At 40.8% G+C, this 24,796-nt stretch overlaps 4 protein-coding genes across 10 annotated transcripts in view; 2 read left to right on the forward strand and 2 right to left on the reverse strand.

The window, feature by feature from the left end:
- Nucleotides 1–2,689, forward strand: part of COL9A3 (collagen type IX alpha 3 chain) — a 41,077-nt gene extending 38,388 nt beyond the window's left edge. For all 6 annotated transcript variants that reach the window (XM_055722110.1, XM_055722107.1, XM_055722105.1 and 3 more), the window contains one exon: nt 1,651–2,689. In XM_055722110.1, coding sequence (XP_055578085.1) covers nt 1,651–1,826 — 176 coding nt within the window. In that variant the 3' untranslated portion in view covers nt 1,827–2,689. The remainder of the gene's footprint in view (nt 1–1,650) is intronic.
- The window catches only part of OGFR (opioid growth factor receptor), a 102,044-nt gene that overhangs the window by 51,346 nt on the left and 25,902 nt on the right, over nt 1–24,796 (forward strand). The gene's annotated exons all lie outside the window — the stretch shown is intronic.
- TCFL5 (transcription factor like 5) lies at nt 2,830–8,530 on the reverse strand. Of its 2 annotated transcripts, none has more exons than XM_005445019.3 (6): nt 7,587–8,530; nt 6,715–6,901; nt 5,936–6,095; nt 5,057–5,300; nt 4,527–4,668; nt 2,830–3,827 (listed from the first exon to the last, which is right to left on the reverse strand). In XM_005445019.3, exons 1-6 carry the CDS (start codon nt 8,312–8,314, stop codon nt 3,708–3,710), a joined length of 1,581 nt encoding a protein of 526 aa, XP_005445076.2. In that variant the 5' UTR covers nt 8,315–8,530; the 3' UTR covers nt 2,830–3,707. The 2 variants fall into 2 exon arrangements, with proteins under 2 accessions (XP_005445076.2, XP_027669401.2); XM_027813600.2 differs by having other exon boundaries at nt 5,057–5,303.
- DIDO1 (death inducer-obliterator 1) overlaps nt 11,088–24,796 on the reverse strand; it is a 55,369-nt gene continuing 41,660 nt past the window's right edge. The window contains exons 15-17 of the mRNA XM_055722104.1: nt 24,536–24,625; nt 23,652–23,847; nt 11,088–16,264 (exon numbers count right to left, since the gene is read on the reverse strand). Of these exons, the coding sequence (XP_055578079.1) occupies nt 12,870–16,264; nt 23,652–23,847; nt 24,536–24,625 (3,681 nt within the window). The 3' untranslated portion in view covers nt 11,088–12,869. The remainder of the gene's footprint in view (nt 16,265–23,651; nt 23,848–24,535; nt 24,626–24,796) is intronic.

The raw sequence follows: 24,796 nt of genomic DNA on the forward strand, positions 1-24,796 counted from the left end.
AGAGCTTCTATAGATGGGGAGGTAGGGACCCTTCTTAACTACTCCCACGTGGCTGCCAGTGTCAGGTGGTTTTCCTTTTCAGTGGTACTTCATACGCAGTAACTAACTAGTTAATTAACAGGTAGTGTATCAGTTTATTTAAAGGTGCCTAACTCCAGATTATGGCAAGAGAACGATGCCTGCTGCCCGTCTCCTGACGGACAGGTGTCTCTTTGTTGCTCTGCTTAATGAATGCCTGCAGTGAAAGCTACAGCCTGGACCACCAGCTGCAGTTCTCCAAACCTCAGCTCATGTTTCTGGATCAAATGAGAAATCAGGGACGGTATTTCATTTTACCAGAAACCAATATAAATTCCTAGCGTAATAATTTTGAGAGATAGTGGTGTGATTGCTCTGTACCTGCCTATAATCCCAGTTCCTGAAGTCATGAATCTCTTCGCAAGAGATTGATTTATGCAAAGGAATGAATACCTATTAAAAAAAATGGAAAAATATTCTTTATTTTGCCCACCAATTAAAGCAGCTGTTCTAATTGTGGTGATGTCTGTACAGTGAATAAGCTACAGGCACCAAAAGCAGGCTCTGCATCTATATAATTTCATAAAACTAGATTATTTATACTCAGTTGTCTTATTCTTCCGTAAAATCACTGCATTACTCCATAGATGTTTTCTTTTCCAAAGCATGTAAAAAGAGGCTGTTTCACATATCAGATATTGAGAGCATTTCTCCTACTTACGAAACTTAAGGAGATCAACAGTAGATGCAATTCATCACTTACATGAATAAAAAGAATCAGGCAGCATCTCTCTACCTAATTAAGACAGAAATGCTGTCCCTCAAGAAGACAGAATCATATTTTATAGTTTTTCGGAAGGCTTCAATAGCTTGCTGTTACAGAAATTAGTGTTTTGTGAATTATTTTTAGCATCTGAAGGAAAAAAATAAAAATAATAGCTTGAGTCCACTCAAAGCAGAAATTATTTTTCCCAATAAAAAAACTATGTCTTTCATTGTGAGCAAATTTTTTAAATTAGACACAGGTATAAAGGAAGCTCCTCATCTGTAATGTCAGGGAGATGTTCTGTATTGTCATTCTCTCCACTCCCTTTACTCAGAATCTTAATTACAATTAGACTTAAGGAGGTGCAATGAATTGAAGGAGCTGAAGGCCACAGCCTCCCACTAAGGAGCACGCTGGGGGCCAGGAAGGAGGGATAGCTGTGAGCTCACACATCCAGGGCATCCCTTGGGCAAACTATTAAGGGATGTCATCAAATAAACCTGGGTACAAATTACTTGTTATTATTCATGGAGTCAGACACTAACTAAGGTAGTGTTGAGACGGCATCCAGTTCTACAGTGGTCGTCAAAAGTCGGAACAGACACGTGCGTAACGGAAGCGCAATACTGAACATCCATCTTCAGCTATACCGAGGTAATTCCAGCAAAGCCAAAGGCACTCTAAAAAATCCAACGCACATACTCCGGATTCAGGGTAAATTTATTGAACACCTTGTACTCAACAGGCCATAACAAGTCTCATGTACAGACAAAGTATTTTAAGAACACTAAAAGTAACACTTACATATAAATATATTTTAAAAAATAAAAGGAAGGAAATAACCTTTTTTTCCCCTTCTTGTTTAGGACCACCTGGTGTACCTGGAATTACTAAAAATGGTCGTGATGGTGCTCAGGGTGAACCCGGTCTTCCAGGGGATCCTGGTACTCCTGGTGCTATTGGGGCTCAGGGAACTCCAGGAATATGCGACACGTCAGCCTGCATGGGAGCTGTTGGAGCATCAACTTCCAAAAAATCATAAAACGACAGTACAAGAAATGGAGAAGTGACTGAATATTTAAATAAACAGTGCATTGTAAGAAAACAAGCAGAATCCTCCTAGTGATAAATGGACAGATGTTCCTTCTATTACATTAAGTGGAGACTTTGACACAGTTCTATGAAAGAGAAAGCATCAGATGAAAACTTTTAATTAAAAAGATGCTTTATGAGTATTTTCTCCTCCCCTCCTCCAATTATTTTCCAGAATTTTTATTGCTAAACACCCTCACCTTCCCTTTCTCCTTTTGTTCAAGAGACCTGCAAGAGGAGGCATTGTTCCTTTTTACCATCACCTCCCCCCGCTGCAGCTGTGTACTAAAGATCACGACTTTTCTGTATAAATGTTTGAGCCTTGTCAACTGAATTCCTTGGTGCTGCTCCCACTGACTTCAGTTACGCAGGTTTGTGCAGTAAGACAGATGTTGTTAAGGTATTCAGGCACCTAACTGCTACTTCCATCAGTGGAAATTAGGCATTTAAATACCCTGGACTTTAATATCTTAAGATTCTGGCCTAAGTAAAGGCTGTAGTTTACACGTATGCTGTCAGTTATCGATTTTCAGAATGCACCTCAAATATTTGCCGAGAGTAGTGAACAGTAATCTTCTTGCAATCAAATTCCGCAAAAAGTGTAATGTATATATTTTGATTTACAGGGGAGAATTTTTGTATATTTCCATATGATAATAAAGGAAATTAAGTAACAGCATTTTCACGACCTGTACCTAAGCTATTTGCACAGTAATTGTGAATGAAACCCTAAATAAGGAAGGATGCTCTTCTAAAGTCCAGCCAAAAACACCTGTATGAACTGTTGTAAAAATAAAAGGAGATTTTTTTTAACCTTTTTTTTGTGATGTTGTAAGTGTCATTATACACATCAAACTCAGCTGAGGTCCATTTTCCAGAAGTGGTTTTACTAGGATTGTTCAGAAATAAACTGCTGCAAAACTCTCCATATCCGTGATTTAAACCAGTACTTATATTGGGAGACCCTTTGGTACTTTAAAACCTGCTAGTATCATCTGTTTTAAAAAAATAAATAAACCCTCTCCCGGCTCACGCACTACTCCATTTCTGCCCTATATGCTAAAGCCTATGAACAAAGGAATCTTATTTATCTTTAAATATGAAAATATTTTGTGCATTGAAATATTCTACTGTCTACGATATGCCACTTGGACTAAAATAACAACACAAGAACCTGTGGACAGTTGTGTGATAAGACTTTAAAAACAGTACTGTATTTAAAAAAAGAAAAATGCTAACACCATTCTATTATTCTTTGGGGCCAAGTATGTTAGAATATGTATGGCAAATGTAAACTTCATAACATCAGCACAGTTTAGAAATTATGCACTTATTAACCAATAAAACCTTTAAATTTTTAATGGAAAAGATGGGCATTATAATATGGTGACTTGTAATTTCTTTTTACACTTGAAGAGTACATTTGCATCTAGACATTAAAATAACAGGACAGATTGATGTGCTACAACTATTCCTATCTGGACTGGATCATCTTTAAAAAAAAACAAACCAAAACAATAAAAAAGCCCCAAAGCAGAACAATAAACAGAAAAAGCACATTTTTTTTTATAACTAAAGGGGAAAAACACTTCGCTGTCATGACATTTGCTTGTACCTTCTGGTCCCAAAGCCCCTTTAACGGAGCACTGATTTTGACTGTCAGTAGTTAACTTTCATTTCCATTTTGAGTAAAGAATGTTTTCTTTAAAGCTCTATTTATCTATTTTTACAAGTTACATTTTATATTCATGTTCAGTATGTAAACAGAACAAATAAAATACAGCTTGTGCCACTTTTAGCCACACTTGTCATGCAAGTCAAGGCAGCCAGTTCAGACTACTTGGTCTCCATGGCCATGCATGTTTTCCTGCACTGGACACGTTATAAATGAATCTGATCTTGCTGGTTTTAGTCTCCTGCCTGTTTTACCACAGAACACACTCTCAAATTCCTAAAAATCAAAATACAAAAAATAAGTAATGATTATGTTTAATACAGCTATTTACTTGAGATGTATGGTTTTGTTTTGCTAGTGTGTTGGAAAAAAACCACCCCAAACCTTTAATAGGAAGTGCAGAGGGGCCATACCAGCGTCTAGCCAAGCAGCTTTTCCTGACCACACTCCATCTACTCTCTTTTAAGATACTCAGCAGAGCCACAATTACTCTGGAGCTGCAACTACTGGAGTGGTAGCATGGGAGCTGCTTGTAGGGCACATAACCTATTGCTCTCACCCACCCTGAGACAGCAGGGACACATAGCTGCAAACCCCAACTGCTAGTTCATGAAAATTAAACAACTCTGTGAAACAGGTGGGATGTAACAGAGCAAACTGTGGGAGGAATGACTGAAGAGGACCTCAATTCTACATTGTTGTGCAGATAGTATAATGCTCAGGAACTGAGCTAACTAAAACATAATAATAATAAAAAAAATAATCTGATTTGAAAACCCTGACTGAAGGACAGCCCATGATTTCACACTACTGAACTGAACCAGCTAAAAAAAAATTAAAGGAAGGTTCAATGATACAGCAGTCCTTCACAAAGAGCACCAAGCAGAAGCATTCTGTATACTTTTCTCTATGTTGTGATAGCTTTAAAACATTTCACATTTTTATCAAGGGAAAGAATGAAATTAGATTTAAAACCTGTTTCAGGGAATCACCATGCCTCTCTTGAATGTACTTCAGAAACGCGGTTGTCCATTGTAGAGTCGTTGCCTTATCAGTATCAGTAGTACAGAACGGAACCAGAAGATTCAGCTCATCACAACAAATCCGGATTCTGCGCCTGCAGGGAAATAGAGAAGGTTGTCAACCGATGGGCGAGAAGGAAATAAAATATAAAAAAAGGAAGACTACAAGCCCTACATGCCATGGACTTTGGGGACTTCTTTTTGTTTGCTACAAGTTTTGTATTTGTATATTAGTCATGTTATAGCAAAGTTACCTGATCCTTACAGAACTGGTGAAATATCTCTTTTTGTTTGTTTATAGAGTAAAAAAAAAAACAAGGATGACCACAACAAACACCAAAACCTCAGCACCTGCACTGCTTTTTCTGGTTGGTAAAACAAAATATGTTTGAATTTACATTTTTCTGGATAATGACAGATTTATTACAGTATCAGTATTTTAGGCTTCAAAACCTTTGTATTGCCACTCCCCATAGAAACTACCTTCTGTCTCTCTCTATGCGGTTATGTCTTTCTCTTCGCTGCGTGATTCCGTTCTGTGGGCCACTTTGCAGCTGCATGCTTGAATTTGACTGTGCTGACTGCCAAGGGCCATGGGCAGGTGCAGTGCTCTGGCTACTATCACACATATTCTGGATTTCACCAAGAGGTTTGCGATCTATGTTTGGATCCAGTGTGCTTATTTGGCTGCAACTTCTTCTGTTTATCGTTTGCTTGCATAAGGTGTCTTCTTGGAAAAATAAAAAGGAAAAGAACACGTTTGTAACCCTCCCGCTAGTTACTGAAAATACTAATTTTCTTTCTCTGAAAATACATTTTGTTTCTTTCTTTAGGTGGAATAATCTTTGAAGCTTTACTGCCAACCTAGATCACCTCTTGTCCAGCAATGCACGTCCTTCAGAAGCCCTAAGGCACTGCTTGCTGTTTCAAAATCCACCTAGATTCTACTTTCTCAGAGAACCTAACAAGACCATGCCTGCCTTTGACAAGCATTTGAGGCAGTCCTTTAAATGTTCTCCAGTTTGATCCTGCCTGGATCTGCTATATCAACTTTGGGGACCATAAGTGTAGAAAGAAATCAGTTGCTTACTCTAGGCCCAGATTTTGAAAGGTACTTTGCAAGCTCAGGTTTTCTCACTTCAAGCTGGAAGTGCTAAAAAATTTTGAAAATATAGCTAAACTCATAGGTGTCGAACTTTTGGAGAAATCTAGTCCCATACTGCCTATAGCACATCTCAGACAAAAACCACACCTCGTATGATTCACTAAAACCATATTCATTCTAGAAAACATGCAAATTCAGAAAAAAATGTGGTTTTGAAGGCAAGAGAAAGCTAAGTGAAAAGAGGGTAGGTGGTTTACCTCGAACTTTAATCCAAACTTCCTCAGGCAAAGCTTTATTCACAACACCAACTGTTTGTTTCGCAGATTCAGCTTCCTGACAGCAGAAAGAGAATGTCTTGGGTGTCCCAAGGTCTTCATGTTTAGCAGCTTCCAAAACAACGCAAGACGTTCCAGAGGTCTGTGAAAACAAAAAGGAAGTACTTTGGGGACTATATACATAAAAAAGAGACTATTTTGATATCTTGATGTTAAGTTTTATCTCTGTGATTCAATGCGTTGTATAAGAAGAAATCCCAATTACTTCTGCACACAACCATGGGATTTTGACAGACTGATGATCTTTTGGGGATGCCTCTGACATTTCCAAGTCCTACACTATCACTCTTGTTTCATAAGTTACTGTGAGCTGGGGGAGAAAAAAAAATATCTTTTTCATCAAAATTATAGAAAAAAAAAGAATCACAGAAAATGGTACTGTCTCCTTGTCTTGTGTAGATGAAGCTGATGACACACTGATAAACTCAAGAAAAAATATACCTTTCTAGTAAGAAATCTAATGATCTACTGATCATTGCCTGGATGCACATTATTAAAAAGGCTACACAAGTAATTTGAGTAAGTATGGTGTTAAAAATTAACATAAGAATAAATAAATTGCATTACAGATCATTGATTATCCTTATCCAAATCAAGTCACAACTTTAACAGAAAGCTTTAGAATTCTATTACACCTCTTGGGTAACATTATTAGCATTTGAAATTAGCAGAGTTCAATCAGTGGTGAACACACTACCTACCTGTGCTTGCAAAGGATTAGCACTTCCAGCAGCAGAACATGCATTCATGGTAAATAATGGGTATGTCATCTGTACAGAAGGCTTGGCAGCTGCAGTCTTACTTGTCCCTAATGCAGCACACTTGTTTTCTTGCTGACGCACAGGAACAGCTATCAGTTTTGATGGCTGTCGAATCAATGTTACTAAACTTAAAAAACAAAACAAAACAAAACAAATCAAAAAACACAACACAGTAAACAGACTGACTACATGAAAATGAGTGCAGAAAAATCTACAGCTACACATACTTCTAGTAACTATCACCAAGAAACCACTTTCACTTACTGTAAACAGAAATCAGTTATTCCCATACTATCTACTTCAGGGACAAAACAAAACAAAAACCAGCTGAGAAAGTATTTCATTCTGTGCAGTAACAATTCAGCTTTATGCCTCAATAAAACGTTTTATTAGCACGCTAATACAGTTACAGAGCCAGGCTGTAACACAGTATTTTTCCTCAAAGTTTTCCCTGTAGTCAAGCCTCCACATTGTAATACTAATCAGTTGCTCTTAGTATTTTATTACAATCTTTACTTTGCTTTTAGCAAGTGGCAAGTTAAAACTAGTTCTCTCACCTTTCTTTACATTAAAGAAATTATTGTAATTAACTAACCTGGGGACTACACGCTGTAGTATTTATGCAACATACAGAGGGGCCTAATCTGACGTCAGTGGAGCTGCAGGCATGTTTGATTGGCAGTTTAAAAAGCCCAACCCATCATTCTTGTGTATTAAAAAAAGTATTGTTCTTAGGTTTCATTCAGAAAATGTTTTGAACTATACGATGATACATAGTTTAACAACATAAACTAAAATTAATTGCAACACACTTGTTAAGAGTTACTCCAGATTCTTGGGGTTCTTGGCATCTGGGGTTTTCTCTCTGGATGCTGTTGAATCTTTCTTCCAACCGAACTCTGACTGCAGTTTTAGACCTGGCCTCTGGTGCCAGTACCAAATTTTCAGCAAGTATGTTTTCTTTATGCAGCCCAACAGAATTTTCACCACATTTAACTTTTACTAAACTGTGCCCTGGGACTTCTACAGAGCTACCGTTAGGCATTTGATCCGTTTCATTCGAAGGGAGGTTAGACTCACTCAGTAGCATCATCCTGAGCTCCTGGAAGTCAGCATAGCCCAAATGCGGGCTGGTGCTGAGCAAAGCGCTGTCAGAGGGTAACCCAGCCTGGCCGGGCACCGGGAACACCGGCTGGCTCCCGCAGTGGGCCGACGGACACCCCTCCTGCCCGGGGTTCACCTGGCACGGAGGGGGTTCAGCACAGCTACCAGGCAAGGAGAAAGCCCCCAGCCTGGCTTCCACATCACCTTCACCAGCTTGTGCCTCCGTGTAGGAGTAAAGTATGTGCTGCAGCTGGGTATACTCCATCTCCGTCATCTCCACCAGGCTGACCTCCGTGGTGGCCAAGCCGAGGCTGTGCTCACCGAAGGGAGGGTCACTGGAGCCGCCCGGGGCGGCAGCGAGTGGCCCGGGATGGGGATCGCCAGCCGGGCCTTGCGGGGTGGAGCGCTGCGGCTCCTCCGGGACCGAGCCCGACATGGCCACGGGAGACCTAAGCGGCTACCAGTGCCTCTCACGGTAAACCGTGACACCTGCCACAGTTATCAGTGCTGCCCATAACACAAATAAAAAAGGGGGCGGGGGGGTGTAAGAGTTGCCGCTAACACCGGCTCTGTCCCCCCGCCAGGTGACACGGCACGGCCCCAGCTCCGCAGAGCCGGCTGCCAGGCGGCCTGGCCGCCCCTCCCGCCGGGTGTCCCCCTCCCAGCCCAGGCAGCCCCCCCTCCCGCTCCAACACCGCCGCTCACGGTACCGGGTGTCCCCCGCCAAGACCGGCCCGGGGGGGCGGCTCCAGGCCCTCCGCTGCCCCAGGCTCCCTCAGCGCCGCCCCCATGGGCCGCCGGGCCCCAACGGCGGCCTCGGGTAGGGCCGGGGCCGGCCTCGCCGCCGCGCTCGGCCCGCGTTGAGCGGGAGTCGCCGGGGGTCGCGGGCGGCCCGGGGAAGCCGCCGGCCCGGGGAGGCCGCTGCGCCTTAGCCCGCCCCGCCTCAGCCCGCCGCAACGCCCGGGCCCGTCCCGCCGCCAACCGCCAACGGCCGCCCGCGCGGGCCGCCCGCGCCTGGGGCTCGGCCCGCACCCCGCCCGGGGGCCCTGCCGGGGGGCACAGCTGCGGGGCCCTGCCCGTGAGGAGCCGGCCCTGCCCGTGAGGAGCCGGCCCTGCCCGTGAGGAGCCGGCCCTGCCCGTGAGGAGCCGGCCCTGCCCGTGAGGAGCCGGCCCTGCCCGTGAGGAGCCGGCCCTGCCGAGGGCGGGGGGAGGCGGAGGGGACAGCGGAGCCCCCCTGGGTCCCGCCATGGCCGTTGCCAGGAACCGGGGCCGGTTGCAGACCAAGCCCACGGCGCTGCCTCCCCGCATAGACAGGCGCGGCGGGGCCGGTGGCCCCGTGTCCCGTTCCCCCCCCCCGCCGGCGGGGAGCGCAGGGCCGGGTCCGCCGCGGGGCGGCGCAAAGCGGGCGGGGGCTGCGGGCCCGGGCCCCCTGAGCGGGGCGGGGAGCGGCCGGCTGTGCGGGAAGGGGCCCTGCGCCGGCCCGCGGTGGGACGGGATGGCCCCGCAGGCCCCCTCCGAGCCCCGGTGGCCGTGCCCCGCGGCGCTGCCCCCCTGTCCCGAGGCGCCGGCCCCTCACCTGCCGCTGGGCCCGGCCGGGAAGTTGCGAGCGGGGGAAACGCGCCGCGCCTTGCGGCGAGCGCCCGTGCGGTGCTGGGCGGGTGCGGGACAACGGTCCCCGCCGCTCGGGGCTGGGCGCTCGGCACGTGGCGCTGCGCCCTGCGCCGGGGCAACCGCACCGCAGCACCGCGGCGCCCTGTGCTGCGCGACCCCCGCGCTGGGCAGGAGGGTCACCCAGAGCCCCTTAAAGCGCCGGCTGCCTGGGCTGGTGCCCTGGGACCGGGGCTCTGTGCAGCCCCCGGGGCCGACCCCCTGCTCAGACCCTGTTAGGTCTCTTTCAGCTTTAAACCCCCAGCCCGTCACAGAGGCATATTCTGCAAACAAGCCGGAGTGCAAAAGGCACAACACCGCTACTCCAGCTCATAAACAGACTAACATACCTCCCCCCCCGCCCGCCGCTTCCTATGCTTTATGAAGGCTTTAACTTCCCTTGAGGTTAAAAAAAAAATATCTGTTTACTGCTTTCTTTAATGACAGACACGTTCAGTCAGGGTGGCATGCACAGACGTTCACCCCCAGGAGGAGGAATGATACCAGGGGCAACTTTAGATAAGTGGTACAGCATTCACTATTCAGCCTGAACATTGCACCAGTGACTTTTCCTCTAGAAACAAAAGCAGAATTTTTAAAAGTAGTTTTGTGCACACTGGACTTAATAAAACACTTTCCTCCTCTGATCCTTCTGCATGCTCTCCTCCAGAATGCATAAACTCAGACTATTACAGTCTTTTATAGATTCAATCATCTCTCTGCTTATATTGTTCTAGACATTCAGGGGCTTTTTCATAAAAATTTAGCAAAATACTCTTTGGGAAGTTAATTTAGCATAGTACAAACATAGTTAAAAGCTCAAAAAAGTAAGTTGTTTCACATTAATGGAAAGCTAGAGCAAAGCCAGTGAAATATTTTTCTTTCAACACATGGTAACAGCTCAGCACCATTTTTAGTTTCTGCAAATTGAGTGAAATTGTTGTTTTCCGTCTAGCTTTCAGCATCTGCTGCAGCGCAGAATACAGGACCCTTGCTGCAAAATCCAAGTCTGGTTCATTATAAACTATATAAAGCTGTGGTTAAAAAAAAATTCCATTTGCATTTGTCTGTATGCGGTTGATTTTTTTTTGCCACTACATCTGTGGGAGGAGGCATTTACTGTTCCTGAATCGTTAACAGATTCCCCAAACTGACCTGTGCCAAAAGCCACAGAGCTCTTATGTAACAATGTAAAGCCAAGGAATTAATAAATGGTGTGAACTGAGTTTTTCTTAAGCTCAAAGCTGACCTGAATTAATTAATATTCTTTCTTCAGATTTTTTGGTGTAAAAATCTACACATTACAAACCTCCTAATTCAAATTAAAAAAAAAACCCTTCAGAATAAATCAGGGGATGTTTTAGAACTGAGAGAAAAATCAGAAGCACAGAATTACATATGCTTTTTGGAATGCCTACACTTAAACACCAGCTGGTAGTGATGTCCTGCAAAACATCTTTTGTTAAACAATGAGGAAATGAAACCTGCGTGCCAAGTCTCTTGCCATTTGTCGAGAAGTAGCAATCTTTAGAAAATAATAAACACAGATTTAAGAAATGGACAACAGTTCTCTGTAGATGTTTATTCTACTTACAGTAACAAAAACCTGTGAAGTCCCATATTTTAATGTACAGTGATATATTTTGCCATATAAAATACAATTTACAGAAATTTCTATCAAGTAAACCTAAACAAACACACTTAACTTTTTGCATACTTTTATGTATGTCTTTAAATTAGAAACATCTCATTAAAAAAAAAATCTTACACCATAGTAGATGTTTGCATTTAATACCACCCCTCTGCATGTTAACATCTTGCCTACAGGTTCAGAATACAGATGATCTTTTCAGCCAGCAGATCCTCGATGTAGAAGGACTTCAAAGATGCACCAATATGAACTGTGAAATCCGTAGTGAGATACGTGGCGTACACGCTACTTGCAATGTAGTCTTCAAGATGCAATGTTTATAGGAATCTAATTTTACATTTCCAAAACTATTTTATAAAAATATCAAAATATTTACCCAACTGTTAATTTACACGGTCAAATAAATTACTGGGGGATTGTTTCATACTTTAGAATTATGAGCTTGGAAGAATATGTGAATAGTAGCGATGTGATGTACTTCACAGTGAAAAACTTCCCTCTTGAGTCACAACATGAAATACCACCACTCTTCTCTTCAAGCTTAACGCAGTTACACCTTTTTCGGTGGAGAGTTTTATATACACTACCAGCCTAAGTAGGGTCTAACAAAAAAACAGTGACACTTTTTTTTTTTTTCAGGAGCAAAAATACTTATAGAATGAAAAGTATAATAAAATGAGAACTTTTCTTCAGTCTGTGGCAAAATTCTGCAAGAACAGAAGAAAACCAGAAACATGCTCCACTAAATCAGTTCAATTGAAGTAACAGATTTAGTGGCGTATTTAACCAACTTACTCTTCTTTCCTTTGGTATACCAATTCATTTGTAGTCTTAGCCTTTTTCAAATAAACGTCTGATGTTTTTGTAAGTCTTGCTGGTTATAAAGGTGCTACTCTTGTATGTTTTTTAATTACAGATTTGTAAAAATGCAATATTAAAAAACCCTCAGCCTCATGAAAAAAACCTAAGTATGACTTGTTTCTTTGCTGTACGCCTAACAGATGGATTCCAAAACACAAAATAACTGTATAAAAAGAGGAAGATAGTGCACTTTAAGCTTATAACATTCCATTTTCAAATCCTCCATCAGTCACAAATAATTAACACTGTTCTTCTGCAGCCTTTTCCTAAATACACATGACCCTTCCGTTGTAAAATAAACAAGACAGCAACATTGGATTCCTTTTTTTGAAAGCGTGTGCTGCAGGAACAACTTTGACACCAAATATCACGTAAATGAGATGTAAAGGTATGGCTCCTAAGGTCTGGATTAAATTCTCTTATAAAATTACAATTCAAGTTACTGGAAAACATAACTTTATAATCTTAAAAAGCAATATGCTCTTCTTAGACTTTTTCCATTTCTGTATTGTAAATGGAAATTTTAAGATAAAGATGCAAGTAGAAAAACAAAATTTCAGTACAGATAACGCTGTGAATTTTTATAAGAAAAACATTATGCACAAAATGCAGCAAGTGAAAGTCCAGTATGTTCTTGCCTTTTACCTATTTGCTTATTTTCATTCACAGTTGTTCAAAAATTGCTAATTTGTCAGTACGTTTCATAAGGCTAGTTTTACAACAGCATTTTTTTGTAAAGGTGAGAATATACAGTATATACAGAAGATGCTGCATCAGTCCTTGCTGTGTTGTAAGTACACTGTTTATGGGAAATGGGGTATCAGTCATATTTCTATGACTGAGTAGTGGAAGATGAAGCCTCTGTTTCTGTTGGTTTCGGAGTTTCCTTCGGAGTTTCTGGCTTCATCTCTTTACCAGTTTCCCTACTCTTACTCCGGTCTTTGCGATCTTTTCCTCTTTCTCTCTCACGATCACGATCTCTCTCTCGATCTCTTTCTTTTTCCCTGCTGCGATCCCGGTCCCTGTCTTTCTCTCTGTCACGATCTCGGTCTCTGCTCCTTGATCGATCTCTGTCACGCCTTCTGTAGGATTCTCTGTCTCTGGTTCTTGCTCGCTCTCGGTCTCTGTTTCTTTCCCATTCTTTAGACCGCTCTGAATCCTTCTCTCTGTCTTTGTTTTGGTTTCTGTCTCTGTTTTTATCCCATTCCTTGTCTCTGTGTCTCTCCCAGTCCCTGTCTCTATTCCAGTTTCTGCCACGGTCTCTTTCCCAAGGTCTGCCATGTTCTCGATCCCTTCGTCTCTCCTCGAAGGGTCTGCTTTGTCGATTGTCTGCTTGCTGAGGCTCTGGCTGATCTAAAACCTTGTCTTTATTTCCTCCCTCATATCTCTCCCTCTGTCTCCCTTCAAATGCTTGGCCTCTAAATTCAGGATTTTTGCCTTCTCGGAAGTCAGATGCTGACCACTGTCCTTCCGACTCAGATCCTTGTCCAGAAATATTGGGAAGAGATGCAGATGGTCCAGCTTCCTCCCACATCTCTTTTCTGTGGGCTGGTGGATGGCTTGGAAGGTCCAGGAGGGGTCTTGGGGTTGGCTTCATACCTTGTGGAGGCTGACCTTGGAAATGAAATCTCGAAGCGGAAGGTTCATTTTCTTCGGGAAACACTGCAGGTGTAGCTCCTCTTGGCCCTCCAAACTGAAGGGGTGCTGGGCCTCTTTGGTTGGCAAATCTGGGTGGTGGACTCCCTCTCCGTTCTTCAAATGGCTGTGGCAAAAGTCCTCTTGGACCAGGTACGTGATTTGGAGCTGGACCTCTCTGCCCTTCAAACTGATTTGGGTGAGGCCCTCTTGGTCCCCCAAAATGACTCGGGGCTGGACCTCTTGGCCCTCCAAACTGAGGGCCTCCTCTCTGTCCTTTAAATTGAGCAGGCGGGGGTCGTCTTTGACCTCCAAAAGGAAAAGGCGAAGGTCCTCTGTTTCCCATAAACTGAGGTGGTTCTGGTCCTTCAAACTGTCCTGGAGGCCTAATCATTTCATTATATTGGGCATCTGAGAATTCCCTTTGTTCCATGTGAGGTTCCCTACGATCTTCAAACTGAGATGGTGACATTCCTCTTGGAACACCATGATAAGAAGGGGCAGGGCCCCTATTATCACCAAAAAGGGACGGTGGTCCATGCTGGGTAGAAAATAAGGAAGGAATGGGACCCTTTTGACCTCCAAATCTTCCAGATGAAGGTCCTCTTTGCCCATCATTATTTGGAAAGCCATGCTCTTCAGAGAACTGTGGTGCTGGTCCTCTAAAATTAGGTCCGTGAGGTCCTCCAGGTGCATTGAGCATCAGTGGTGGTGGAGGCGCTCCCTTCTGCCCAGACAGAGAAATTGGAGGTCCAGCTCGGTTTTCTTCAAAGTGCTGTTGGGAAGGTCCGCCCTCACTCGGAACTGATGGAGATTCAGTTTGTTCTACAAATTGATGAGACTGAGGATTTATTTGTTCGTCATATTGCACTGATGAAAGACCCCTCTCTGATTCAAAGTGACCAGCTGCCTTCTCCTGAGAAGTAAACATGGTATTTGCAAAAGAATCCCTTCCCATTACTTCTTTTGACTCATTTGACCATGACACTTGATGCATATCTTGCAAAGACTGACTGTCGTTTGATGTAGAGAAATTAGGCTGAAAAGATGTACTTGGAGGTGTTGGAAGCAAGACTTTACGTAAAGGTTTGGATGTAGAAGGTTCTCCAGAAGCTGTTTGAGTCACATTTTCCAAATTAACTTGAACAGTGTTTTCAAATTTGCTATTAGATGCCTCTATCTGGGACACCGCAGAAGCCTTTTCACTTGAAACCCAATTTTCACCACTAAAACCAGGCTGAGTAGCAGAAATTAAAGTCTTATCTTCCTTACCAAGAGAAGTCTGCAAAGCATTTGGAAAACTTGCTGGAGTCATTTCTCTTGTGGTTATCTCATTCTGTACCACCTGTGGTTTCATTCGAGCATCAACATTGTCATTAGTCTCTGTTGCCATTCTTCTAGCTTGCCGAGGATCTCTATTCTGCCTTGGGTCACAGCCCTGGTTTAAAACTTGTGCTTGCTGATTTAAAGATGAAGGTAAGTCTACTTTCTGTGTAGCTTGCTGGTCCTGATGGAATAGTTCAGTCTTTAGTAGGGAAGATTTTGGTGGTGGTGACATTAAAGCATCAGACACTGAAAAATGAGCCATTGAAACGCCAACAGCTGCTCTTTGTTGTCTGAGGGCTTCTTCTTGTTCCTCTAGTTGTCTTTTCTGTTCTTCTATTTGTTTGTTTAATTCTTCCAACATTTTCTGCTGTTCTACCAAGGATGAGGATGCAGATAAATCAGGCACATATGAAGCAGGTGTTTCTGAAGAATTGTTTTTAGTGTCTGTATACATTTTGTTAGGTAAATCATCAACAGTAACTTTTGCTTCTTCCAAGATAGTTTCATCTTCTGGATCATAGGCCTCATCCTCTAGTTCTGCTGTATTAGATGGTCTTTCCACATTATAATGTTTTTCACTTTCACTGGTCTGCATTTCAAAAGCTTTCTCTGGACCATATTCTTCTTCAGGATCATACGGCCTGTCATCCTCCTCCTCTTCTATAGCTCTGTCTTTTGACATCTGTCCAAACTGCTGCACAATGGGATCTAGCAAAGGAACCGCTGACACTCCTCCGTCAGCAGCAGCTTGACCTTCCTGATTTGAAGACTGGACAGTTTCAGAATCCTTAGCAAGAGGCTCAAAAGTTTTCTTTTTTCCAAAAAGCGTCTGCAGGATGTGTTCGAGAGGTGTGGCAGTTTTTGAGGATGAAGAATGCGTCACAGTAACACTTGCAGAAGCAGCAGTTGAAACTGGTGGTGGTACAGTAGTTGTAGTTCCACTTTTAATTGAGGACAGTATTTTTAATACTGAAGGTGTAACTGCTGAGGTGTCGGGAATGGGAAGCGGGGGTGGAGGTGGAGGAGATCCTGGTGGTGTTGTACTTACAGCTGAATCCCCTGAATAAAGAGTGTATTTTGGAGTTTTCTTCTCTTGCAAAGCAGCTAGTGGCCCTTTAGAGAACAGTGACGTTTCGGTTTCCTCATGTGCTTGAATTCTGCTTCGTTTTTCCTCAATCTTTTCTGTTTCAATTCCACTGGCAAGACGCTTCCCTTTCTGACAGATAACCAACCCAAGAATTAAATTTGGCCGAGATGACTCAAGACCTGAAAAAGAACACAAAGATCATACATGTAAAAACTAATTATTAATTATGCTTTCAGTAGAAACTTACTATTTTATATAGTGGCATCTACAAAAGTCATAAAGATGACAGTTTTTCTAAATTCCATTCAATCACCTGTTGGCAATTTTCATTAGTCCATAAGCACACAGATCCATATTTATTTACTTTTTATATAAATTTGTATATAAGGAAATCCATGTTTTAATTCCTTCCTTAATATTTTTAATAAAAGATTACAGCAACAGTGTCTCTAAATGTTCAAAACCAAAGAACGGTTTTATATTTTTTTGTACTGTTACATCATTTTTGTTGTTGTTCAAACACACACCCCTACCTCTCCCCCTGAAAAAAAACCAACCATATGCTTACTTTTAAATAGTTTGCAAATATGCTGTATACAAAGAAATACTGAAAAGTGAGAAAAACTGGGCTAAACTTCATAACTGTATTTCTGTTATAATCAGCAATAAAAGACTACATTGGCATTTGCACCCATCTATAAATACTTCGTCTTAAGTTAAACAAATTCCAGTAATGCTAAAAAGATAACCTCAAACAAACTGTGTTTGGAAACAGTATTAAAGCTTGTAACCCACTCCCTGTTTGGTGTTTTTTTTCCTGCTAGATGTTATATTAAAATGGGATAGAGGCAGGGAAACTGCCAACATATATACAACCAAGCAAAGGAGAGCTTAAGCAGACACGAGTTTCGCGTGTGGGGTAAAGGGACGCCGGGTGTGTTTGCTTTCTCTGTAAGAAAAGTTGGTTGGGCAAGGTGCAAGGTGACTTTAAACCCTCTGTTGCAGGATTTATTTCAATGTTGTAGGGCCTTCCTAGAAGTCAAAACCATTGTGAGCAGGATTACTCCTCTGTAAAAGCTTCAGGCTTGAATCCTTGGCGAAGTATATCCGAAAAGGATGGCAAAGTTTCTGATAAAGAGGGAAGATGCAAAGGTCTGTAGGTCTGTTTCATGTTACTGTGTTTCTTCTTACATGCACTGTTAGCACTGGCACTTGTGGAAGATAAAAGTGTCCAGAATGACGGCCAGGGAATAAATCCTTTAACATATAGTTGGTGGCAACTGTAAAAGATCTGTACAATGAAAGGGGTTTTTAAACTTCTGGATTTAATGACTTTTAAAAGGTCCTCATTTGAGGCCCGCTGTCTTTCCCGCATGTGTGCCATTAGTTATTATTTGCAGCCAGCGGGGATGCAGCAATATGGAAACACAAGGCAGTCTGTAAAGTAACAGAAACTATTCACTGTGGTTAAACGGTAAGGCAAGGACTGCGACCTATGTTCTCCCTTCTATTAATGATCCTGTAAGTAAGGGGTTTATATACAGATATTTTCCTTGTTCTTATTAAACCAAACCAACTGCTCATTAAGGAACAATTTTAAAATATCTAATTATTACCACTGAAAACTTTGATACCAAACAACCCCAAACCCACAGCTGCAGGTATATTCCATTAGCAAACCACATTCCACATTCACAGCTACACTACTTTGCTGAAACAATGTGAAGTGTTAAGGGGATTTTTAAATTTACCATTTAATGAGAAAATTACATCGGCTGGTTTCCCAAATTTATGTTCACATTTAATAAATCTGACCTCTTCTCAAGTTCTTTGGTTGCTAACTTCACACCAAGAAATAAGTAAAAACAGTTTAGTGTATTTTTAGGTTAAATGTGAAGTTGTGTCAGTGAGAAGATACCTTCCCTCTCACCGCTTAAGCTCAACTCAATTAGAACCTACTTAAGTACAAGATAAAAATGGGAAGGAATCGATGTCAAGGGAAAGCCCAAGCATTAGAGTCATGTCAGTCAAGATTTCTTGTTCAATATAAGCCTATACTGCAGGAATTATTTTCAGTTTGCTAAATAACACACAAAACCATAGCTGCTTTATGTTTTCAAATCACTATTTCTCTTCAATACTCGCTATATATTTCATTAAGCATTAAGTTTTGTTCACAGAATGTCCCTTTAAATGACTGACGCTTCCACTTCTTGCACTCAAATCTTATCACATAGAAACCTTATTTTCCACAAAATGAACTACAGATAATAAGACAAAGACGGTAATTTTTTCAAATTAAAAAAGTTAACTTCAAGGTTTTATGAAATCTCTATAGACAACTGAGGGAAAAACCACTCCTCTAAAACTCTGTGGCTTTCTGATCCAAACTGGTAATAGTACAGCGAAACTGTTTTAATCACATAATGAACAAACCAGCAAAGTCTGGTTACTCCCTAGCAATAGTCTTTTCAAAAGACCAGACAACATTTTAATGAAAATTTGAGGCCAATCTAAAATATTTGCTTGAGAGCCATTCCTGATAGGAAATCTCATTGTAATTATGTTGAGAAACAAGAATAATTAAATTTGAGTGAAAGTTTTTGCAAAACAATATTCTGTAGAACGCATTCTAGAGCCAAAATTTAGTTCAGTGCTCAAGTTCTACACAGTTCTGTGGTTGAAAAGGTGTTAGACATGCTGTTTTAATCAATCTTTTGTTTTTCATTTTGTACTACATATTATTTCCTGTTTGTACATCTACACTTCAGCGCCAAAAAGCTTTTTTTTTTTTTTCTAGGTACAAGATTTTTGTGTTAGTAAGTGTTGTTCACCACTTTCTTTCGTATTTAGAAAAAACCCTAGAATATAAACACATCAAGAAAATTAACCATCTCTATTACCAGAATACCAGAACTAAGATTTACTAATAATTCAGCACACACACAAATATGCCCCTTAAGGGGGGCAGGGATGCCGAGCTGTACAACGAAAGCAGGCAGGACAGGAACTGAACAGCAGTGAATGGAAGGTTACTCAGAAAGGACCACATAAATACTTAACAAAATACTCATTTACACCCACAGCCTACAAGCAATCCTAACAGTTCGGCTCAGAATAATTTAGTACTTTAAATGAAATTATATTGATATATAAGACCAGGAAGACAACTTAACTGGGAAAAAACCACATTCACAACTTACAGTCAGCATAGACTCATTAGTTAGAAACGGTTCACTGTGTGTGAATTTGCTTTATATTTTTTCTTTATTGGTATATAACAACTCTATGTCTGGTCTGTGTTGACCAGTGCAGAGTATCTCACAAACTGGTGTTCATCCAAAAACTCCTCGTAGGCATTTGCTGTTCTGCTGTTAATGTTCTGGTTACAGACTTTTATGCAGAGATTGTGATTTATGCAGTTAGTCACAATGAATCTCAAACACTAAATAACTGAAATAAACAGGTTTCAAAAATCCATCAGACAGACTATCTAATAAACAGCAATTACTGAAAAATGAGTTTTGAATCCCTGCAAGAAACAGAGATCAAGTCACCAATTAAAACAGGGTAAAATTTTAATACACCTTTAAGACAATAAATGCCAGCACTAAGTTAATAACGTTAGTTATAATTTAATGTTTTTAGAATTTAGTCATCATGAAGCCATTCAAATGTCACATTTTGATACTGCAATTTCACACAAATATTAGTTACGTTTAACCTGACTTCTACATTCACTCAGTTTAAGGTGATCAAATACTAAATGCTTCTTTTGCGTGGAAACATACAGCTAGAGAAGCATTTCAAAGGTCAGTCCCTTTCTATTTCAATAGCCATCAACAGGTTAAGTGCCTAATTTTAGGTAATAACAAAAACGTTGGCTGCGGTCTCCAACTGTTGTTCAATGAGTGTCTTTCACAAGCAAGCATTTAAAAAATGCTGCAAGCTGTGTTGACAGTGTTGTTAGCTTTCAGTGTTAAATTTTTTATAAAATTATTATCCTATTACATATTTGAAGTCCACATGTTGGTTTTATTGAGTTACATCCTGTAACTAAAGCCATTCTAACAGGATATACTAAACATTCGTATTGGATGAATACTTGTTTTTCTTACCCTTTAATACAGTAAAAGTGATTTAATGAAAAAAATGTATTTATAGATATAATGGCCATATCTTTCCCTATCATCATCAGCTGGCAAGAAGTTACCTGTACTGTTAAGTCTATGCCTAATTTCTGTATATCAATGATAAAACCACGGGAATGGATTAAGTGTACCCATGGTGAACATTTTTAAACCGCTGAAAACAATGCAAGATACTTTATCAGTATCATTTGTCCCAATTAATCATGAGAGCAACTGACGCCCGTCATCAAATTTGTGCACCCTTAATTTAGGGATATAGATCACCTCCAGCATCGTGACACTGCTTCACACTAAGGTACGCTTGCAGAATGGAATTGGCTGGCATAGAAAATAAGGTTTTAGTGCCACGTTCTTCTACTACTGCCACTTTTCATAATGATTATCTGCCGAGATGAAAACATGTAACTCCATTCAGAGTACAGTTACAATTTGGTTCCATTTTTTGCAATTTTTAAAAGCATTCTAAACAGCATGAGAAGGTTTCATGCCTTCATACTTTAAAACCACACTTCCTACTGTAAACTACCAAAAGGCTGTATCAACATTTGTGGAATCCTTTGTTGATATATGGCTGTTTTATTCATTTAACTGTGCAAGATACTTGTTATGTTGCCAACGTTGCCACTGAATCCCTCAATAAATCACTTTCTATTGGTAATTAAGTCTGATTACACTATTTTTTACAAAGTGCTTTGAGATCTACAGATAGAAGTGCTAAATAACATTTGTGTATGTGAAACAGACAAGTAAATTCACATACAGTAAACCATCGCAAAAAGACAGTGCAGAAGAGCCCACTGATACACAAAATCTGGTAATAAATGTCTGATGAATTAAGTATAAATGTGGATAACCTTCCATTTCCCCCTGGTTTTAAATCACCCATGTCAAAGTTTTTTGCAGATCTTCTAGGTACTAGTGCAGTTCAGAAGTCCTCAGTTGTGTTCCAAATCCAGTCCATCAGAGAACAGGAGAAATTCACAATCCGTACGAGCCTGATGGAACTGGCTGATACTCCTGGAATATCTTCTAACTACAGTTTCTGGAGTGGCAGGGTTTTATTGACTCTCCCTCCTCCCCCCTCCAGTCATACTTATCAAATCATCTTCAGCTACATAAAGCATAATGCTTTTTGAGTCCTTGCTAAACTCTACTTGAAGATACACGATTAAATTTAAGGAGACAATGACCACTTTCCATAAAATATTTTTATTGATTGTGAAAGAAAGAAAAAGCGGTAAATTCCATCAGATGTCATTAAAAAGTATGGATTACATTGTGCTGTGGTTTTAATACATACAAAAAAGCAGAAAAACCGCTTACCTGATTTTTTTGCTTGCCCCCCCCATACAGAATCGGGTTTTAGAATATGAACACAACTTTGCACAACCATGAGGTAAGGGCTGCTCCAGAAGTTTCCAAGAAGTGTGAATTGATGGCAAAAGTCTGTGTCTTCTATGAAACTGTTACACCATATTGCCTCTCTTCCTTTGAAACCTTGTTGCTATTGCTATCCTTTAATCCACTTTGCCTCCAATTACGTATTTCAATTTGAAAGCCTGACTCATAAAATTTGCCTCCATGACCACCACCTGCAGATGACACCTGTATTTATACTGAGCTGGTCCCTCCAGTTTTGAAAACCTTTTGCCCGTGATACTCGGCAAAACCAGACTGACATTTGACAATCTCCAATCTAAGGTAAGAGTTTAGTCTGAAAAAGGAAAGCTGGTATTTCCACAGGAATCCAAGTAGGCAACCATTAGGTAAGTGCCTCCCTTGTGCAGGTTATTTACTAGCCCAGCAAAAGACTGCAGACATTTACAGCTGACTCAATGGCTCATCCCATTCTTCTGTTAGTGTCCAGAAAGTAGGGAATTTCTTTTGTTCTGGCTGGAAAAACCAGTCCATGAGTTAAGACTCTCTGCCTACCATCCCTGTGCCAAAAGTGTTCTATGCTTAGCGTTCTCACTTCTTGGCTACAACATGGGAATGACAGTTTTTGCCTACCTTTCAAGAATTCAGTAAAGCTAAAAGACTATGAGGTGCTGTGATTCAACAATTATAGCTATATTGCTGTAATTTAGATAGCAATTATCCCGCCTTTTTAGCTACAGCCTAAAACCAATGCCCTAGACTGTGCACTGTTCCAAGTGACAAGACAGCCTTGGTGTATGAGAAAAATCTTGCCTGAGGATGCAGAGCAAATGCCCTTTGCAATCTCATGGAGGAAGGGAGAAAGTGAGAGCATTTAACTAATGAGGTACTTTTTGACTTAACCAAATACCCATTTACAACAAATTTGTTGTTGTTGAAGCCATTAACACGTGAAAACCTGTTCCAGGCACTGTTGCTCCTGCATGTAAGCTCTGAGAATGCTTTATTGAGTTTAGTCCTAAACTTGTATTTGAATAGAGAACAGCCAGCTTCTCAGAAAGGTCAGCTCCTTGCGTGTCTGCTGTTTCATACCTACCGTGCAGTATTTCGCAAACCATTGCTATGATAATGAAGTATTACCTTCATTGCAACCTGCAGTTCTTCAGCTTCTCATTCTGTTATTTTATATAAAACCCTAGATAATTATTTGGCAACTAAGCATATGCACTTCCTCCATCCTCAGATGAGGATGACTTCAAATTTTGTAGCAGAAGGGTGTTCCATGGCTGAATTCATTCTCAGTTCTTCTGTCAGCACGTGCTATGCACAAACATGGAGCGAATTCAAGCCAAACATTACTACTGGTAATTTTATCTAAAAATAGAAGATTAAAATTTAACCTGCCTATACCAACTACTGTCTGCCACCTACTCACCCTAAGGAATGTGGATCCCTTTCCCCCACAACAAGCCAATGTTCAGAAGTCAGCAACTTGGCTAGAGTTTGCTCCAGCTAGAACAAAACATTTCAAACACCTTGTGCACCATGTTGCACGTACAGCATGAGACAATGTAGTGAAACAACTATAAATATTACCTTTGTCTTCATAGATTTCTTGACTCCTCTGTGGGCTAAGTTTCCTGCTTGATTTAAGCGACAGTGAATGGCTTGCAAGGGCCTAGGTTTTGTGGATTTATGGGTTGCTGAAGATAAGGGGAGAGGCGGGGGTGTTGGTTTTGTTTGGGTTTTTGTTTGTTTTTCCAATATAGTGGCTGTTTCACATACTTGATTTTACAGGTAAACTCATCCTCCTAATAGCATACAAGCATCTTGTTGGAAAGGCTATGTAAATTTCAGACAATTTTATCTTGAACAGAGTTGGATTTCCAGTTTTTCCCAGTTTACATACTTTAAAATTGTTCTTAGATTAAAAAAAATTTAATAATGCTCCCATTAAACATTCAACAACAACTTGTGTCAGATTGATTTTTGTTTTCTGATTTTACCTAGCATTTAGCCTCCCCTGTTTTGTGCTTACCTGGTCCCTCAAAGGGCAAGAGTTTGGAAGGAATGGGGTCCTTAGTACTCAGGGGGATCAGGTAGAGATCCTTGACATGTCTGTTGTTATTAGCTACAACACCAAAACGACCACGACTGCTAAAATAGGAGTAGAGAGAGATATAGGCGACTTCTTCTTCTTCTGTTGCTGGATGGAAACGAATCAAACACAATTCCTGTAATACAAAAGCAAAGTGGAAAAATTCAACCTGCAACATACCAGCAAATAAAATGGTATAGGGCAAATTCCAGGGGTAAAAATAAATTGTATATTTATCACTCCAACTATGTTTTCAAGGCAATACTCTAGCTTTAAGGGAGTACTGTTGTTGTAATACTGAAGTTGTAATACTAAAGCAGAATTAGGTTTGTCATTTTCAGAAATACAAATTACTTTTGTATCTTACATCAAACTAAACATCTTGAAGCGCCAATTAATATGAAAGAAATAGAAAATTCTTAGTTTCATAATTATAACTGTATACTGTGCATAATTTTTTCCACTTCTGGAGTGGTTTTGATACTAAAACATTACATATATTAAATGGCCAAGTTTCTTTTCTTTAAAATTTGAACTTAAATCTTCAACGGTGAATAAACAAGATTATTTATGTTCAATCATTAAAAATGAATAAATAGTATGAATATTTAACTACTGTGCAAGAGAGATCAAGAGGATCTGCAGCTCAATAAACATGTTTATTCAATAAATCAAAATTTTCAAAGGAGCAAGTGGTGTTGGTAGTTTTCCAGGTGTGATCTATGTCAAGATTTGCTGTTTACTAATTTATACTATAGAGGAAGTCGTCATTTTATATCGGTGTATTTTTCTTCTGGGTTTTGCAAAGGATTTTAAGTGAATACCTTAGAAAGCGAAGATTTGAGTTTGCCAACATAATCCCAGACTGTCTTCGGTGAGATCCTCCCACCAATATGAATTGTGTCTGGTAAATCCTAAACAAGAAGCATTACATGGTAGTGTGAGAAAAATCAAAATAGACTAATGGTTTTAGTCTAGACTAAGTAAGACTAAACTTTCATATATACTTTTCTAATTTCAGACAGCCTACTTGTGAATTTCAAGGTGTTTAATTATGGCATGCTACCAAAAGGCTAACAGTATAC

This window comes from Falco cherrug, chromosome 10 (assembly GCF_023634085.1).
Source record: "Falco cherrug isolate bFalChe1 chromosome 10, bFalChe1.pri, whole genome shotgun sequence".
NCBI classification, from domain to species: Eukaryota; Metazoa; Chordata; class Aves; order Falconiformes; family Falconidae; genus Falco; species Falco cherrug.